The 20,807-nt window shown below is 36.7% G+C and overlaps 1 protein-coding gene across 2 annotated transcripts in view; it reads right to left on the bottom strand.

The window, feature by feature from the left end:
* Positions 1-20,807, bottom strand: part of LOC115214756 (neprilysin-2-like) — a 214,764-nt gene that overhangs the window by 167,116 nt on the left and 26,841 nt on the right. The window contains exons 8-13 of one of the 2 annotated variants that reach the window (XM_029783780.2): positions 20,341-20,408; positions 17,182-17,303; positions 15,441-15,506; positions 13,630-13,728; positions 11,481-11,554; positions 6,951-7,131 (exon numbers count right to left, since the gene is read on the bottom strand). In XM_029783780.2, the coding sequence (XP_029639640.1) occupies positions 7,026-7,131; positions 11,481-11,554; positions 13,630-13,728; positions 15,441-15,506; positions 17,182-17,303; positions 20,341-20,408 (535 nt within the window). In that variant the 3' untranslated portion in view covers positions 6,951-7,025. Of the gene's footprint in view, positions 1-6,950; positions 7,132-11,480; positions 11,555-13,629; positions 13,729-15,440; positions 15,507-17,181; positions 17,304-20,340; positions 20,409-20,807 lie in introns of those variants that run through there. The other variant, XM_036505432.1, reaches the window with a different exon arrangement.

Genomic DNA, 20,807 nt, shown 5'->3' with positions numbered 1-20,807 from the left:
TAAGAACCGTACTAGGTTCATTCAGTTTGATATCGCCAGCTTCTACCCCTCGATTAACCCTAGTGTGCTAAATAAGGCCCTCTGGCATGCTCACAACAAGGCTGGCCTCACCAGAGAAGAGATAGATATCATTTTAGTTGCCAGGAAATCGTTTATTAAATTTGATAATAAGTTGTGGATCCGTAAAGATACTCCCAATGAATTTGATGTGCCTATGGGTAGTTCGGATAGTGCGCAGATAGCCGATTTGGTCGGAATATATATTCTCTACGAATTGTCCGACCAATTCCCGGAGATCGCGGGCGGCCTGTATCGTGACGATTGTCTGTTTTACCTGCAAAACACCACGAACAGAATAGTGCAGAAAACTAAGAGCAGGTTAGCTAGGTTTTTTAATAGAATGGGCATGAGTATAGTTTTTGATAATGAACTCACCAAGGCTAATTTCCTAGACGTTACACTTAACCTTAATAGCGACTCATACTGCCCTTACCATAAGCCTTCCACTAATTTGAAGTATGTCAGTGTCTTCTCAAATCATGCAAAAACCGTAACAGACAATTTGGTTAAAAACATCTCTCTAAGATTGTCTGGCTTGTCCGCCAGTGCCGATATTTTTATGCAGAAAGCGGAATTTTATAACGCCGCACTATCCAAGGCCGGTTATAGGCAGAAGGTATTTTATATTGATCCGGCCCTTCCGATGCCATCATTCGGTCATCAGGATAGGGCCATATATAATAACATTAACATTTTAAGTAAGGACGGGAGCGCGGCGGATGCCGGGGTAGTCGCTCACGCATTTAATTTAGCGAACAAGGATAATTATCGGTCCGGGAGGTCTTACACTAACCCAAGACCCGTTATTCATCCGAGAATCACCCACCCGAATGCGAGAGCTGGCGTCCCGACCCATCACACTGATAGGAATAAGCATATATGGTTTGTAATCCCCTTTGGTAAGCAGATTAGAACTAACCTCCCCCTCATGTTTAGACAAGCCATCGCCAATAACTTCCCCAGAAATTCCAAATATTACTCCACGGTTAACTCACATAAAGTTAGGATAGCTTTCTCCAACACTAAAAACCTCGCCCAGATAATCGCCTCCCATAATAATAGGCTACTTACTAAGACCCTATCACCTTTTTCCGGAGGCACAGCCTCTTCCGCTCCCGGTTTAATGCTCAGTAGGAATAATTATAGTAGTAATAATGATATGAGAGCCAGTACAGAGACACATAATCTCAGCTCCAGCCAGGGAGTACCCACTAGGGGTATAGTTATAAATAGGGGTGTTGTGGTTGACGGTAATAATGGGAGTAGGGTAGAGAGCCCCATTAGCATCCCCAGCATCATTTCCCGCAATAGCAGTACCACGGGCAGTAGCAATGACAGCACTCTGATAGATAGTGGAGAATCAGGGGTTATTCCTATAGTTAATAGTGACGTAGTGGAAAATAGAGTAGTAAGCGGCTGCAGGTCTCGGAACGAATATAGTGACAGGAACGCAGTTCTAATTTCAGAAACTAATCCTAGCAGATTAAGATTCACGTCGGCGAACTCCAAGATCAAAAACGCCGTCTACCAATGCAAGGTTACACGGACTCAGATGCCTTCACTTATGTAGGGGCATCATCCTCAAGATTGTCTTTGCGTGTCTCCAACCATTACGCAACTTTTCGGGACGTGAACAAGCGCCAGACCACGAGGACTCAGTAAGCTAATATGGCGACTGAAGGATGCGAACTTAAGCTATAGGCTGGAATGGTCAATTTTGTCGGTGGCCCTCCCATTTGATAGGGGCAGAAGACAGTGCAACCTTTGTGTCTCCGAACTCTTCCATATTTTGTTTGCCAGAGGCCGGATGGTAAACGGGCTCTTACAGTCGGCTTTTCGATGCCCCCATTGGCGGCGTTACACTTATCTGACCTTTAAATAGCGTTTATAAATAATACCGGCACCCATAGCCCTTGGTAACAAATTCTGAAATAGCCTTTAAGATATCTACGATTAACCACTGCAAGGGGAATTACTCCTGTAAGACAAACGGGGCTTGGTTTTCTCACAGCGGGGGGTTTCCTTGACAAGGCAGGCTTAGATGAACACACACACATAAAACATAATATATATATATTTTTTTATTTTTTTCTTTCTGCCACCCAACGGTTATCACGGCAGTAGCCACTGACAGCCGAACGATCAAACGCACACACGTACACAAAAAATGTTTTCTACCCCTACGCCAACACACACATATATAGAACAGTATACACACACACACGTCTCTAAGTAGATTTTTCTCGCCCCTTATAAAACATCCAATATTCCTTAAATAGTCAGAACTTTATTCTCGGTCACAAAGAACATCTATACACCCTCACCCACATGATTGACCGATGCCTGACCCGTTGAATTCTTCAGCCACCGGTTCTCAACATACACTGATAAACAGTTTCGCCATGGGCTCTTAGGAGCACAGTTCGATTTGTTTTTTGCTCCGCCTCTGTTCTGTTTTTGTTTTTCCAACGGATTTCCTTTTTTCTTCCTGAAGAGAAAGACACAATATGGTCCCATTATTCAATCGGATTTTGGTAATTTGTGCCTTTCGAAACACGTGTAGAATGAAATAAAACGATTTCTGTTCAATCTGCGTTCAGCTCCATTTCTTCAATTCACCAATAATGTTTTAATTTCAATTATCCGCACCAACGCACGGTTGCAACGCCAGATGGTTGTACCTCCAACCGTGCTGTTTACTGCTGTGATTTTTGCTACTAAGGTATCGGTTAAACTTTTGATTAATCTACTACAAGATTATTCATCTTTCTATTTCACATAATATATATATATATATATAAATATATATATATATATATATATATATATATATATATATACATACACACACATATATATATATATATATATATATATATATATATATATATATATATATATATATATATATATATATATATACATATATACATACATGCATATATATACATATATATATATATATATATATATATACATACATGCATATATATATATATATATATATATATATATATATCCAAATAAGCAACAGGGATATCCAAGGAAGTGTAGTACAATCGTTTCATGCTAATTCGTTTTATTATACAATGTAAGTATTACATCGGTTTTAAAATGTAGAGCAACCTTCAGCCACATATACAATGTTTTTACTTAAATGGACAATGTACATTTTTATACTTATTTCATTTACCAACATTACAGAGTGGATAGATATATAGACGGAGAGGTTAATTTCAGCATTAAGAACATGGTAGTAGAAGGTCGTTCTCCATCTGTAGATTTTTTATCTCTGATTTAAAATTGTTATTTAGATTTATCCCCCAATTGCACGAAGCCATGTCTTCCCTCTTCCGCATGGTATTCAGATGATTTACTTGGATATGGCCTTTGAAATGTGAATATCACTCTTCGGCCTGTACTCATGTGGTTGACATATCTTTATTTCTTTATTGCCCACAGGTGGGCGAAACATAGAGAGGACAAAGAAGGACAGATCGTGCAATGATGTCTTTTCACGATCCCCTTTCCACTGAGTTTCTATGCCGTTCTGAAAAAGCGGTTCACATTCCACTTCTTAACAAGCATTTCCAGTATATCCAAACGAAATGCGGTGCCGTTGTCAATTCGTCCATAGATTTCCGACACAGGAATATCTCGCTCAGGGTACGTACAATTTCTTCTGCAGTGCCCGTCTTCATTGCCATCCATATAGCTATCCGAATCAGTCTGCAGTCGACCATCAATACTTCCCCTACCGGTAGTGTGTCATATCTACCTCCAATCGTCTCATCTAGTGCTCTACCTAGATGTTTCCCTGTTTGTCCGCACCCGGAGCAGGGTCGACGGATTGACACTATCCCGACCACCTTATGAATGCTCTGTCAGGTACGTCGGAGTCAACTCTGCTGACAAGATACAAGGTTCTGGCCACGCCCATATAAAGCATGGCATGCAGTTTCCTTAGTCCCGAGTGACTTAGATGACACTCTGCAGCTTTCCCCGGTTTCGAATTTTCCACTTCCTCCAACTAGGCCTTTTTCACCCTGGTTAGAATGTTTACCGTATTCCTTTCTGAAGGCGCTAACACCACGCTCAGCTTCAAAGCAAATTTAGCAATTAGCTCTCTTTGAACCTCTAGGCAGCGCTTTGCTAGCATCTCTGCAGTCCCTTTGGTTGGAGCCCTCTTTTCATCGGTGATCGATGATCCTAACCAGCCAGGTACAGTAACCGATTCGGTTCATGTTTCGATGGTGTGCAGCACTCATTTGAGGGCAAATTAACTCACTTCGGCACTGCATTCAAATCAGCCACGTTGATGTGATTGTAATGACCTGCATTTCGAAGCTAGGTTGCTTCCTCCCCTTCGACACCTCCTATTTCCAGTAGATACTACAGTCTCGTCTACAAAGATGTCGTTCTGTAAAGGAATTGGTGGCCTTTCTTATCTTATCCACCATTCAAAGAATAGATTTGAGCTCTGACGCCATGAACTATTGTGTGGAAATTAGCCCGAAACTCATCCTAGTCGAACAGTATGTGTGGCTCTTGTATAGCGCCAGCTGATACCGCTACGGTTTTTCGTCATATAGAGCTGCAAAGATGCGGACTTCAAGTGCACAATCGTCGCCGCCCTCGTCATCTGTCTACATTCACGAAGCGTTTCACCGCAGACGTTAGTCACCTCACCGCTCATGTGGAATAATACATAGCCATTCATCTCTCGAAAGTTCAGTACAGGCCTGAATTTCCACTTTGTTAACTGTATCACTGCCGTTAATGGTAGCACTCCACTCCTCACTTCCTCTTTCCACTGGAAAAGAACACCTTCCTTAATCCACCTGTCTACCTCTCCCTCAAACTCACTCCTAGCATGTAGTTTCAAGGTATACTGGTAGCAGCTCAGCATGTTCTTCAGCAACAATAAATGAGACCACATGTCTGCGACACTGACACTTCCAAGGCGGTTGATCACGCCTTTTACCATCACCACGTCAACTGCGTCTACTACAAACGGCTCTGGGCTTTGTCTCCGCGCAATTCCCTGTCATGTGTGGTCCCTGACAATTGAAAGACCGGCACATGAACAGTCGCTGTCGCTCCGCGACAACTTTGTCTTTGTTCTTTATTGGCCGTAGCTCTACATCGCGGGATTTTGCAACCGTCATTGCCACTACTCTCCGACCGATGTTTCGTATCGACACGCGGGCTTCAGCGACAAGCTCGCTCATTGCCATTTTCTTGCGGCCTAGCAGGTGTTTAGCGCCAACGACTTGTAGCCTGGCCCCTACCTTGATATTACGGATTCAGGCAATTGCAACTTTTTCGTCACAGATAGGACTCAGGGCATTGCTGCCGATTCTTATCATCGCTGCCAGTTTGTGGAAGGGGCACAACGACGATAGGAAAATATATTTATATCTGAGCCGGAACTGCGTGGGATATGTTGGAACTGTAATGCGGGGAATAAAATACGTTTCACCTACCTCTCGTTGTTGGCTGTCTAGCAGTATTAAGTTAAGACATGTGCTGAAACCGTCTCACCGAATTTTAACAGCTGTTACAATCAAAGCCCGTTAGCTTACCTCACTTGTATCTTTCACCACGAAGTGTTCCTTCCAGTTCATGTGGGTCCCCTTGGCCGTTGAAGTCACAACCCTTTCATTCTGGCTCATCTCATCCCAACAATTGCTTTACAATTATATGGCGGCGAGCTGATAGAATCCTTTGCCAGCTGGGTAAAAAGCTGAGCAACATTTTGTTCATCTTTACACTCGACTCAACCTTTCATCATATCGGGGTTGATAAAGGCGTACCAGTCGAGCACTAGTTTTGAAATAATCAACTAATCTCCGGCGACGAAATTACTGTTCTTGCACCAAAAGTTAATACAATATTACTTCAGGAGTTTAGTGTTTGTTAAATGAATACACATTTTGTATAATAGTTGATATACAGCTATTGTGCAACTTTCTTGATAGACATGCCATTAGTAGAGTTGTAGTTACAAATACACAAACAGGAGTTAGACAAAATAATGGAAACACATTAACATTTTAAACAAATTTATTTTAGCATAGGATAGGACCGTCTTGGGCAGTGATTACAGCTTGAATTCCACAAAGTTTGAGTTGTTTTCAAAGGAATTTTTGTCAATTCTTCAGCTAAAAAGAGTCTCCAGTTCTTGTAGTGATGATATTGGAGAATGTCGACTCCTTACTTTTTTTTTCTAAAATGCACCCTAAACGTTCCATAATATTGAGATCTGGTGAGTGTAGTGGCTAGATAAGGGGTTCAGCTTAATTAGAATGTTCCTCGTGCAACTCGGTAACAACTTTAGCTGTGTGAATTGGTGCATTATCATTCTAAACGATTGTGTTTCCCTCCGGAAACAGTTTCGAAACCATTGGATGCTTAAATAATCTTGACTATTAATCCAACCATGAAGAGAAGCCCTTGGGCCCAGGGAATTCCAAGATATGGCCGCCCCCCAGATCGTCACAGACATGTTAAAAGAATGTGATGAATGTGTATATGATCAAGGGAAGGCTCTCATTTTGTAAAAAAAACCGTCATTAGATTTAACGTCAAAGAAAGTTTATAGGAAGAGAGATATAGAGCGATAGTTAAATTAGAATAAAACTTAAAGTCATGGAAGTAGATATATTTAGTAATAAGACAGTCAAAGGTAGAATTTTATAGAATGGAAGAAATCACTTCCATAACAGCGGAGGCAAGGTCAATCTTTGCTAAGCGGCTTCACTCTGCCTAATTTAGCTTCGTTACTATGGCAACAGTTCGGATAATTGTATCGTGGAGATATATAAGTAAATTGCCATTGATAATTTCTATGCGTGAGAACGATTCGAGAAAAACAAAGACATAAATATTCAAACGTATACATACACAACTACATTCATGCTAACATATTACAAACATATAGACTTCTAGATGACGGTTTTCATTTATTTCGCCCACATTTCACTTTTAACATATGGATTCATGTTCGAACCTTTTTCACAATAGAATGCTTCGGCAAAATCCTTCGAATTCTTTAATGGAACTTGAACCCTGTAATAAATCGTGAATGTAAAATATCAATTTATATAGAGTATAGAAAAGGAAAATATTTGCGTTCAACCAATTAAAAAAATTGCGTTCACATTATATCGTTATAGGATGGTAATCATTCAAATTAGGCATTTATTAAATAATCACAAGAACGCATATGCGGAATGCTCAAATAAAAAAAATATCTATGTCAGATACATATGTAACTATATATTTCTGAAATAGGAATCTGAAATCGTGTTATATATATATATATATATATATATATAAAGAACTTTAATGAACTTTAGAAATCTGTTTAATTATCTACATTACTTCATGAGTATAGCCTCAACACTAGGATGTCTAGAGAACTTACATGTATTTTAGCTGATGAGTACGGGACTCGTTTATATGCTGTAATCTTTGCAACTTTTAATAAAACCTGTCCTTGTATGAAACGATCGTACTAAAAACCTATCCATTCTTGTTGCTTCTTTCTCGCGTATATATATATATATATATATATATAGTTAATCCAAACAAGAACAAAGAGAAAACACAACAACGCGAGGACATGGAATAAGTATAGCATTATTGGACGCACAGGAAAGGAAAGAAGGAGGATTTAACGTTTCGAGTGGAGCTCTTCGTCAGAAACATAGAAAAGGGATATGTCCATGGAAGGGATGACGGAGAAAGAAAATCGTCAACGATACACATGCGGTCAAACACACAGACACACAGACACACACACACACACACATATATATATATATATATATGGGTGTGTGTGTGTTCAGTACTTGACCTGAGTTTATGAGATAATATGTAATTTAGATATATTATTTGAATAACACACTAGACATAAAGAAATTATATTCTGTTTATTGTGATAATATTTTGTGTTTTAGAATTTATACATTTTAAAAATATTTCGAAATCCTTAAGTATAATATCTGAGATGAACTTATTCAGGTGATTACATTTTTTAGATAAAGGAGTTTACGATAGATTAGATATAATATCATTGACGTGACACAGAAGCAAGTATCACTTGGAATGATCAATTTGTTTGGTTGAAGTTTTGTTGTTGTAGCAGGTTGACATAGACACTCCTGCATCACTCCCAAACATTGAAGGTGTGAAAACTACAAGAAAAAAAGATCATCGGAACTAAACTGGAACACGTTTGTTATTGAGTAGATTGAGGCAGTTTAAAACGAAACCCTACTCCTGAAAGAAAAAGAGTGTGAATGGATGCAAGAAGTGTATACACTGGCAGGAAAAAATATAGGGGGATTTGTTTGGGGGTTTTAAAGCGCAATTTAATTTGAAAAACATATTGTTGTGTTTAAATATATTTATTACTATCCATACCAAACTAGGTTCAAAATTTTCTTTTTTCTTTATTAATGGTACAATTATGTATGGACATTTTAAAACAGTTTAAAATTACGAAGTAGAAATGGGACAAACATTTTTAAGCGATCAAATAAGTTTCATTGGGGTAAATAATTTCAAGGTAAATATTCGGAGAATATTATTACAAATGTACATTACTGATATTTAGAATACGTAGATATGAGAGAAGAAAAAAAACGAAACGAGTAATTTGTTGTGTTTTTTTAAATTTCTGTCATCATGCGTCTAGTTGTTTTGTCATCGCGTACTGATCTCTTCCATTTGTACGGTTTTTTTTTTAGGAATTAGAAAAGTATTTTATGTATATATATGTTTTTGCTAGAAAGGGGCTAATTTTGATAGGTTCACTTTATTTTGATAAATAACCTGTTTTTGTTTTGGTCGTGTTTAGCGATCTGCTCGTTTGACTACCCTGGAGGGACTGGGGTATTAGTTTTTGGCTACTAGTCAACATTTCCGGTTGGTTGGCTCCCTTAAAGAGTCAGTTTTGTTTTCTGGTGCCTGATTCTGACTTGATTAAAATACCATAGTTCTAGTGAAAGTTGATGCCAGAAACTAATGTTTTGAGACGATGCATTGTGTTACTGTATAGTAGTTGGGTTTTCCAATCTATGTGGTGATTATTGCTAAAGTTTCCAAATTTTGTCTGTTGTACTTGGTTCGCTTTATTGTAGATAAATTGAGTTTCTCTTCTTTCTCACGTGTTATTATAGGATATTTAGTTGCGGTTTATATATATTTTTAATGAGCATGATTTCCCTATTCAATTGGGATTGGGTTGAAATGTTACCGGTACATTGAAAGAGAGGGGTTATTTGGTATTTCGTGTTTATGTTTGCGGGGCATTGGTTACAGGAATTTTCCTGGTCGTGGGGTACCATTCTTAAACGAAAAATATGTTGACGCTATTTGGGTAAGCATGTGAATAAATCTATTTAAAACAACTATAGTTTTCAAATCACGAGACAGATTTCCTGTACATGTGTATATATATATATTATATATATATATATATATATAGATTTAGATATATAGATAGATATATAGATAGATACATACATACATACATACATACATATATACCATATAGATAAATATAGATATAAATCCCAATATATATATATATATATATATATATATATATATATATATATAGTTTGAATTTACGAGAAAAATGCAAAACAAAAGACGAAGGCGGGTATGTAAACAGCAAACAGATTAGTTTAACGCTAGGGAATTGAGAAAGACTTTTACGTTTCGAGACTACGCTCTTCAACAGAAAGGAACACAGGGATAAGCAGGCCGGACAGAGGCGGTTGGGAATGAAGGGAGGAAGTAGGAAGACAGGAGAGAGGAGACGAGTGAGTTTAGATGAAGAGGGGAGGACATTTGGAGGAAAGGAATGAAGAGAGAAGATTAATTCCTTTTCACGGCGAAGACGGAGTGCGGATGGCCCCTGTGCGAGAACAATCAAAACATGGACAAGTGTTGTAAAGAATGTCCGGTAGAGCGAACATGGCACGACACTCGAGTGTTGTTGCCGAGCTTGAAGTCTCGGAGGCGTTCCGCGAATACGTGAGCTAAGCGGCGTCCCGTTTATCCGACGTTCTGAGAGAGAGCAGTAGATGACGTATCTAGAAGTGCAGGAGAAGGAGTCAGTGATATGATATTGTTGATGATAGGTGCCTTTGAGGATGGTGGTGCTGGAGAGGTAAGGCCAGGTGTAGCAACGTGGGCGGAGCAGAGCAGAAGTGGAGGGTAGGATGGAAAGATTTGAAAAAAGAGAGGAAGGAGTCTAGTTGTTGGCGGGAGAGTGACGTCGCATCAATACAGTCGTCAATATAACGACCGTATATTTCGGGACTTGGACCAGTAAAACTTGAGAATATTTTGGCTTCAACGTAGCTATCGAACAGGTTCGCATAGTTGGGGCCCATTCTCAACCCCATGGCCACTCCCAAGTAATGCTGCTAAGAATCACCAGCGAACGAAAATAAGATAAGGGAGAGAAGATCGGCCAGACGAAGAAATGTGGATGTGTCAGGTAGGGGGGTTGTGTTGAAGGTCAAGGTAGTGTTGGAGTGCACGAAGCACCTGGTGGTGAGGGACAACCGTACATAGGCTCTTGATGTCAATAGTGAAGAAATGATTAGAGGGGCTAGAGTGAAGGAGAAAAAGTTGGACAGACGAAGAGCATGGTTGGTGTCAAGAATGTGAGAGGGGAAGGAAGCAACTAGGAGCCAAGGACGCAGTCAAGGTATCTGGAGATGAGTTCGGTAGGGCAACTGCAGCCGGACATGAAGGGGCGGCCAGATTTGTTAGGTTTGTGGATTTGGGAGAGTAAGTAAATTGTGAGGGTGGGAGAGGTGTGGACAATGAGATTGGAAGCGGGGAAGGCGGGGAGGGCTTTGGCTTGTGTGGGAGGGAAGCGTAAGAGGGAGTGAGGGGTAGAGGAGGAGTTGGGTTGGTGGCATCGGGTGTGGTGGAACGGAGGAGTACGTGGAGTTTACCTTGTTTGGTGTGATGAGAAATTCATAAAAGAGATGATTTAAATGGATCATGTAACGTAAAGGGGAATTTACATGGGGAGCGACTGAGTGGAGATGAAGATGAAAAAGCAAGAGGGAGAATGCTGTCGATGGCGTTTATTTTGGAGGGATTAGAACGAATTATGGCTCGCAAAGGCGGGGAGAAGTAGTACGGAGTATGGATAGGATGTTTGGAGCTGAGAGGAGAGTGGAGTGGAAATGGAGGCGGAAACCTTTAAGGATGAGGCGATATATGCATATATATAAATCAAATATAGACCAATAAATACATTACGAGAGACAGAGTGAGAGGAAAGAAAGAGATACCGAATATTATAATTATATTTTATAGACTCACAGTACTTATAAAATGTTTAAAAATTATTAAAAATATTATTTTAAATACATATCATTTACCTTGCCTCCATCGGAGAGTGTACAGCATTCTCGAACAAATATTTTTCCTTAGGGCTTACATTAGAACACCAAGACTGCAGGGATTAAATAAGTTGTGACAACCCAAAAATATATGATCAAGTGAGATACAGAGAAATATTTTATCTAAGCTACACACTAGAGTTTAACACCTTAGTTCGGAAAACACTATCATTGCATTTCGATGATGCAATTAAGAAAATATTGAACTTTATGATTAATCCCAAATAATATAACTCTCACACACGCATACTCTATATACACACACACACACTCACACATACACACTCACACACACACTCACACACACACACTCACACACACACACTCACACACACACACACACACACACCACACACACACACACACACACACACACACACATATATATATATATATATATAGGTATATATAATATATGTGAGTGTGTGTGTGTATGTATATATACATTCTATCTGACGTACCCGGTAATTCCCGGTTCTGTTCTCTTAATTGTTTCGCTAATCCAATAGCAACAATACAAAGTATGTAGACATGTAGACCTGAAAACATTTTTGTGCATTTATAGAGAATACCGAACTCTCTTACACAGGATCTTGTATTTAGGAATTCCCAATAAGTTATGAATACCCAAATTGTGCAGTCAGTTATGTAATAACATGAAATTAGTTACCCGGTAGTAGTAATTCAAATAAAGTAGCTCAGAAAAGGCTTTAATACGTTCCCAGAGTATATAGAATTGAGGAGGAAATATCAATAATATTATCCTGAAATCGTGAAGCATGTTACGTCATAATACGCTAATCAGATATGACATAATAACAATTCAAAATAAATAACCCTGAACAAGTCTTTTGTGTGTTCCCAGAGAATATTACCCTCAGCAGCGCTAGTATTGTTATATTCGTGAATAAGTCACTAACCGAAAGAAGTGGATTTATTGTTTAGGAAAATACTGTTTACTTTTTTGTAGGGATAAATTGCGAAAATATCGCTAACAGTCCCAAAACTAATAAGCTTACTCAATTTGATTTATCCCAAATGATATAGGAAAATACATGGGTTTTTCCCGTGGCTGTTAAAAGCTGGGTGAATGGGTTATATCCTTTTGCTATTGACATGAAATATTATATATAAATATAAGGATCCTTTCCAGGACCCTATTACCGATATTTTCAACAATCTGAGTATGCCATGAGATTTCCTGTCTTGAGTTCTACTGACGAGTCAACTTTCATCCCAAATCGATGAAACGGCGTAGGAGTTTGCGAACAACTAACAACTCCACAAACACATCCGCAGAGAGCAGTTCCCACATATGTAGTAGATGTATATATTTATATATATACATACATATATATATATATATATATATATATATATATATATATATACAATATATAATATATAATATATATATATATATATATATATATATATATATATATATATATATATATATATATATAAATATATATATATATAAAGAACCAATTTTGGCATTAAATGGACAATCCTTCCCAAAATAAAACTCTAAATTAACGGGTGAAACTATGCTCAATATGTTGACTTGAAAAACTATAGATCTCAAAAAATCACAAGATCCTCAACGACTACGTAAATTCCAGGAGCGAGGAATATTTATTTGTATTTCTCTCTTTCGTTTGGATTATCTAGATAGCTCAGGTTACGTACTTTGCCTGTCAATTGGAATTTCTTATTTGCTGTTTTGAATGTTCACAATCTAAACTTAAATGTCAAGTCAACATCTCTAAAACATCTTTCATCGTTTATATTTTGTTTTCAAATATATAAATAAGTACCTCAAAAGTGTTTTAGGTTTCCGAATTATATGTTCAAATCTAAAACCTGATTGGCTGTTTAATTCGTTCTACGAATGTCTCAGATTTTTGAAAAGACATAAAATTCTTGAAGACTAAATCATGTTTTCAATTGCCGAGAACGGTATGGATTCTTTTCTAGAGAAGTATATCAATTGTTGTTTACTATATATCATAATATACTAGTTGATGCTACACCAACATTTACCTTGCTCTTATAAGAAATTTTGCAGCGAGATTATTATACTTATAGGTAGTATCTGAAAGCATTAAATCAATTATTGACTTACCTGAGCAAACGACATGAAAAATAGCTGTAAATCTGTCATTTTTAGTATAGGTAGTGTCTTCTTAGCATCAGGATGGTCTGATTTCCATAGCAAATAAGCCTGGTATAAATTGGAATTGTATCTTTTATTCAATGTTAAGAGCTATTTAAAGAATTGAATTTAATTAATCTAAATATATATCCATTTGTCTTCGGTTATTCATGTGTCCACGTGGAATTTTATATTTCAATATGCATATAATCACATAAGTAAATGCCATATAGTGAAGATATTGTAACCGTCTTTTCCTTCAAAAATTATTTGGCATAAGTTTAATACCAAAAGTGCCCCAAAAATTAACAGAATATAATTCAGCATTCGATATGGTTTCTGGATATCATACATGTGAAGGATACATTCTGTTTATGATAGGAAAAATGTCATACAAAAGAAGGCAAATGTACCTGAGCAAAATACCATATTTATAGATATGTATTTAGGAAACTGTATAGTATAGACTATTAAAATTATAGATTGTAAAACAAAACAACGTTGAAGAGTTGGACATTTTAAAATCATATATATTCAAACTCCATGAAAATAAATTAAACATTACACAGTTACTCTGCGGTTTACATTTGAAATACAATAAACTCATTTTATAAAGAAAAATACATGTCGAAAACACCAGTGTATAGAAGAAATATATATCATCATCAAAAAGAAAGAATATTTCAAGCCATACGGTGGTTACGACGTATATTCTATTTTATGAGTAAAAGAAACACCTAAATCACAAAATCTGCACAACACAGTTATAAATAAGAGAAAATCTGTTTTAGATGTTTGCATATGAAATTTAAGCTTCAAATTATATAACATCCTTATACTAGTTTAGAGAGTTTTTTCAAACGGATTAATTTGCAATTGAAATTGAGAAAACCGAACAAAAGACCCACAAACCCAACAAAACATTTCCGATGTTGAAAGAATGAGTAACTGTGAGAAGAGAGCATGATATAAATTCTATAAATCAACTCCCTCAATAATAGAAAAGACATTACGCGAGACACACATATGTAAAACACAGTTTTACATATGTGTGTATGTATGTATGTATGTATGTATGTATATCTCATCTATTTTTTAATTATTATAAATCTTCCACTGAGGAGGGAGCCGGTTTCCAACATAGATACAAGGCACCATCTTTGGGACGTAGTTAACAGATGAATTCACATTTGGAACTTCAGAAAACTCTTGCATATTTTTACCGATCGATTCACCGGTTGGACTTGTAATGTACGAATCAGCCAGTAAATTTCTCTTTTTGAAAATTCCAGTTTACCAAGATTCTCCTGTAAGCATTTACTAACAAAACCTGGTGCTCTACTTATTATTAGTAGGAATAAGAATTTATAGACTTGAAATAGAAGCTGGAGGTTTCAAATCAGGTGTCCATATACATCCTCTTTTTCTTTGATTTTCAAAAAAACATTTATATCTACAGGACAGCTAACCGCTATGATGGTATACTCCTTTGCCCCTCTTTAACATTTATGGCACCTTGATAGGTCTAACGTAATCTATAATTGCATCAACCTCAACACGCTATTTCAAAGAGCGTCAACGTTTAGTCATTACTTCGTATACACATTCAGAAATATATAAGAGAAATATTCACTAGTTAGCGCATAGAAACATGCACTGCAGTAACGTATGCATATCCTCATCCACATATCTGTTTGTATGAATGCGCGTGCGTGCGCTAGGCTAATATATAAAATGAATACGAAATAAATCCTCCAATTATACTTCAACAAGATACATACCTCATACGCTATCTTTAAAGCACCAATATCAGCAATATTTTCTTCAGCTGTTCTTTCTCCATTAACCTGAATATTTTAAAGGAATATTTATGATGATTACAGGAATGCTATTCTTTACTTATTTACGAGACACTCCCGACATACCCGCCTCTCCCATTCTCACCGCGGTTCTTACGGACAATCCCACATTAATAGCTGTATTCAATTCCTCTTCCCTGAAAACTTGCTCCCAAATCTTCTACCTTACCATGCTTCTATTTTCCATACTTCTTCCTTGCATCAGCTTCAAAGGAACATTATGTATATTAAGCTCGCTGATATTGGAGGAAGTGCAAATACCATGTGTATTAGTTCCTCAAACAGTAACAAAATAACATATTTCAGGTTTCCAGTACTCTGTTGCCACACATATATTTTATACTTTAAACATTTGTGAGGTGCTTTATAAAAATGATATTGTGCGACAAATTTCAAACATTTCACGTTATACTATTGTCTGTGAGAAACGAATGTGAAACCTCTTGGAAAAACCATTTGAGCGAGTCAATCTTTACAATTAATTCAGCAAACATGGTGATTATATTCACATAGACTAGGACAAGATAAGGTACTTAAAATATTTCAGAAAAATATTTTCTACATTCGCTGGAAAGCATTTAAGCTCTGTGTTGCATACCAGATACTGTACGAAGCCATCACGACACATTTACTAAAAGAAACAACTGATGCGTATACAAATCTTCGTTATACATCTTCGTGTATATGGATATACCGTTGTATTAATTTTCAATCACACATATTTTCTATAGGAATGTAGTTAACATTGTTCCTAATGTTTTTGTCTTTATACTGTCCATTGCAGTTAATGATGGATTTCTTGTTGAATTCCATTGTTGTTATAGCAGTCGCTGTTGTTGAATTATGGAATGCAAAACTGTGAAGAGTATACATCTTTGTTACGCTTGAACCATCATAATGATCTGTTAAACACTATCACTGTTATATCTTATGCATCCTAGACTCAGTATATTGTCAAAGTATTGGTTAATATTGACATTTGATAATCAAAGTGTATCGGAGTATTTCCCACCTTGTCATACACGTGTATGAGATTTCTCACCTATGAATATGGCTTGTACAAATACCTTTAAAATACTACATTTCTACAAATACTTTTGCTATTTGTCCATCCGCAAATACAAATGTGCCATGTGGATGTTTCATGTGTATAAAATACTTTAACACATTGTATATCATATATTTGCTAATGCTGGATTTGAATTAGGGGAGTGTTTTCATCATAAGCAAAGGAAAGAAAATTCGGAAAGAAATATTCATTTCTTATATAATTAACGAGAATATGTGAGCATTTTTATAAAGTTTTCTGAACATACTCTGATGCTGACAAAGAAAACAAATAAACGATCGTAATACTCCTAAATAGACTCAACTGGGAAGCCTGGGAAGACGCATATTCCATCTAAAAGGACTTCATATTCAGTTACACTATATTGTCAAAACATATAACGGATGGAAGTCATAGTTGTGTCGCTCATGATCTGAACGAATGTATTTAATTCGAACTCTCGTGTTGCTGCTAACACTGTTTTCGTAACATGAAGGAAGATAGAGCAGAAGATGATGACAAAGAAGACAAGGCCGGATTAGTAAGTGTAAATATTTACTGACCCAAAGCTTGTTTGATATTGATAAAAATACAACATATAATTGGCGTACTTACAGTGAAATTCATACTTTCAATTCTATAGCCGGAATATATTTTAACGACAGCTTCTTTCAGCTCATCATAGCTTTCGTAAGACTTATCAATCAACCATTTCTTGTTAAAATAGGAGCTTTCAACTGAAAAAAGTAATAATTTCAAACATAGATAAAATAATTCATCAAGTAATCAAAACAGTGCCGATCTCAGGCAATATTTAATCAATTTCGACAGTATTCTGTACTGATTTCGAATTTTCGGAAGAAAAGCTCGTTGCCACAACTAAGGTTAAAATTTAACTAAGGATAACATTTAGCTAATTAATTACTCTGGGCGCACATCATTATCTATAAGATCACTGAAGCTGCTATAAAAATTATCATACCACGGAAGTCACTACGTATTTACCGAAGTCAAACATTTTAGTTTATAATGCCATTGCGAGGATTCCTAAAACAGAGATTCTGATACATTACAAATCTTGTTTAGATATACAGAAAGCTATGGTCATGTGTCGCCGCCAAATGATGACTGTTAAATATCACTGAAGCCTTTCTGGATTTAAATATCACTAAGCTTATATGGATTTAAATATCACTGAAGCCGTTCTGGATTTCAATATCACTAAAGCCTTTCTGGATTTAACATCGTAATGCAATGCATCAGACTCATTTGTTATTGCATCTATCTTAAATGGAAACGCATTAAGGAAAAGCAAACAATTTTAGTTATTTAATATTTGTCCGTTGTCTCTTCCTACTTTTGTAAGAAACATCTTTGCTATTGATGTTTAATTAATCAATTATAATATATTAGTACACTTCAAATAGAATGCTAGTGCATATTATACCATCTGTTTAAATGTATTCCTAACAAAAGAAGAAGCGTTTAATTAAATCAGTATATATTTAGAAAAGTTTAAGTCGGACAGGTGGTGAAAATATTGCCCGTCTTATTTTAAGACATATGAATGAAACTAATAATCACTTGAGGATTTGCATATCATATGAAGGCATGGAGAAGGCCCTGTTGAGATCCAATCACACTGAGGAAGTGGAATGTGCTCGGCTACGTGCTACACATGCAAAGGACGGAAGTAGTCAAAATATTTGACAGGATACAATAATGAAGACGGTTTTATAAATCAGTAAATCCATTTAGTTAAAGACTATACATTGCATAATGCACGCTCAAGTTGAAGCGAAGCCTCAGACAACAGACTTCATTATATAAGTCCCAATATTTCAACTAATTTCTGTTTGTTCCTTATTAATAATGGGTTTTATTAAAGCACAGCAATAAAATTAACAATTAGCACGTCTGCACGTGCTGTAGCATATGTTTGTTAACAATTTGTTATTGCAGAGACGGTTCCCATTTACATTTATTACTCAATGAACTATAAAGGAGATATAGATAATTAAAACTACAATAGCGTCTTTGTTAATTATAGTGCGTATCCCGTAGTAGGGTTAAGCAAAGGTTCAGAGATGGGCTGACTTATAGTATAGCATGTAAGATACAAGTATTTCAGTGGAAGCAAAATAACTTTTGTTCGGTTGTTTAAAACTTTAAATATAAATATATATTTATATATATATATCACGTGATCACGTGACCGACCAGACCATCAGATGTTGCTACACATCGCTGGTCACAATGCGCTCCGCATTGTTTTAGCCTTCAATGATGCCACCCCGCTGGCTAAGCGAGCAGGCCAACAGAAGAAAGAGTGAGAGAAAGTTGTGCTGAAAGAGTACAGCTGGGTTCCCCTTCCCCCTGTCGGGGCCGCGTGGATCTTTAGGTGTTTTCGCTCACTAAACACTCACAATGTCCGGTCTGGGAATCGAAACTGCGATGATACAACCGCGATTTTGCTGCCCTAACCACTGGGCTATTGCGCCTCCACACACACACACACACACACACACACAACCATATATATATATATATATATTAATAAATGAAATAAAACATATGCATATATATAAACATATATGTACGTACCTACCTCTACATGTACATATACACGCATATATGAGTACAGGACACTAAAGGGACGTCAAACACAAAGAGAAACGAAAACATAGACACAAACCAAAGGAACTGGACATTTTTTTAAAAACAACAAAAAATGGAGTACAGGACAATTAACACAACGAAAAGAACCCTTATTCAGTCGCTAAGGTTTCTTCTACCCTACATTTCGAAGGATAAAAGCGAGACGTATCTTGGACAAGAAACTTTCCTTCCTGCGAAAAGCAAATCAATTAAAATTCTGAGATCGTTTCGCAGAGAGGTAAAAAATGGTAAAAAAATGGTAAAAAAACTGGACAGTAACGACAGTACAAAAATAAAAACAGTAAAAAAATATAACAGTAAAAGACAGGAAAGGGAAAAACAAGAAGGGCTGTTGACGCAGAACGAAAAAAGTATTGCAAACGCAGAATTTTTTGTGTACGACAGGAAAGCAGGAAGAATGTCGTCCAGTTACCTTGAAGGCCAGGCTAGAAAGACAGTCAGGGCGGAAGGGAGAGAAGAAGGGGAGGCACTCTATCGGTTACGGACGACGAGGGTTCCAGTTGATCCGATAAATGGAACAGTCTGGTCGTGAAATTAACGTGCAAGTGGCTGAGCACTCCACAGACAGTTGTACACATAACGTAGTTTTCAGAGAGATTCAACGTGACACAAAGTGTGTCAAGGCTGACCCTTTGAAATACAGGTACAGCAGAAACAGGAAGAAAGTGTGAGAGAAAGTTGTAATGAAAGAATACAGAGGGTTCACCGCCACACCTGCCGGAACGTCGTGGAGCTTTAGGTGTTTTCATTCGATGAATACTCACAACGTCTGGGCTGAGAATCGAAACCGCGAGTCAGCTGCCATAACCACCGGGCCATTGTGCCCCCACATTATAGAGATAGATAGATAGATAGATAGATAGATAGATAGATAGATAGATAGATAGATAAATAGAAATGTTTGTATATTAATCAAGGACTCTCAGTTGGAGCTGCTATGCAGCGGTTTTGTAATTAACGAAACTCTACGTCCCAGTTCAAGCCAAGCAGAATATATCTGACTTCAAGTAAGTTCTGTCTGATCCGTTATGTATTATAATAAATGACACTATGAAAAAATGTTGAAAATAATTCACTAATGAATATAATACTCACAGTCAGCTTCAAACGCATGAAGTATTTCATGACCAATTAACGTTCCCAGTCCTGCAAAATTCAGAGCCCTGCAAATGAAGTAGTATATATGTATATATATATGTATATATATATATATATATATATATATATATATATATATATATATATATATTTATATATATATATATATTTATATGTACATCTATGTATGTATGTATGTATGTATGTATGTATGTATGAATGTGAAGAATTAAAAAATGCAGATATCGAGGTTAGAAAGAGATTATTTTCACCTAAAAATCGATCATCCCATACACCTGCTTAAATAAATATTAAAATCATAATTCTAAGCGTAATCTCTTCAGAGGGAGATAAAATATCTTCTTAGATATTTTATGTGTTAGGTTTGTGAATCATCACGGCAGACTGAATCAAACTATTATTAGTTTGATTTAAAGTGATCTTATCTCTTTTATCATTAGGAG

This window comes from Octopus sinensis, linkage group LG8, assembly GCF_006345805.1.
Source record: "Octopus sinensis linkage group LG8, ASM634580v1, whole genome shotgun sequence".
NCBI lineage: Eukaryota > Metazoa > Mollusca > Cephalopoda > Octopoda > Octopodidae > Octopus > Octopus sinensis.
Note: the sequence above shows the minus strand (reverse complement) of the source record. Positions and strands in the feature narration are given on the sequence as shown.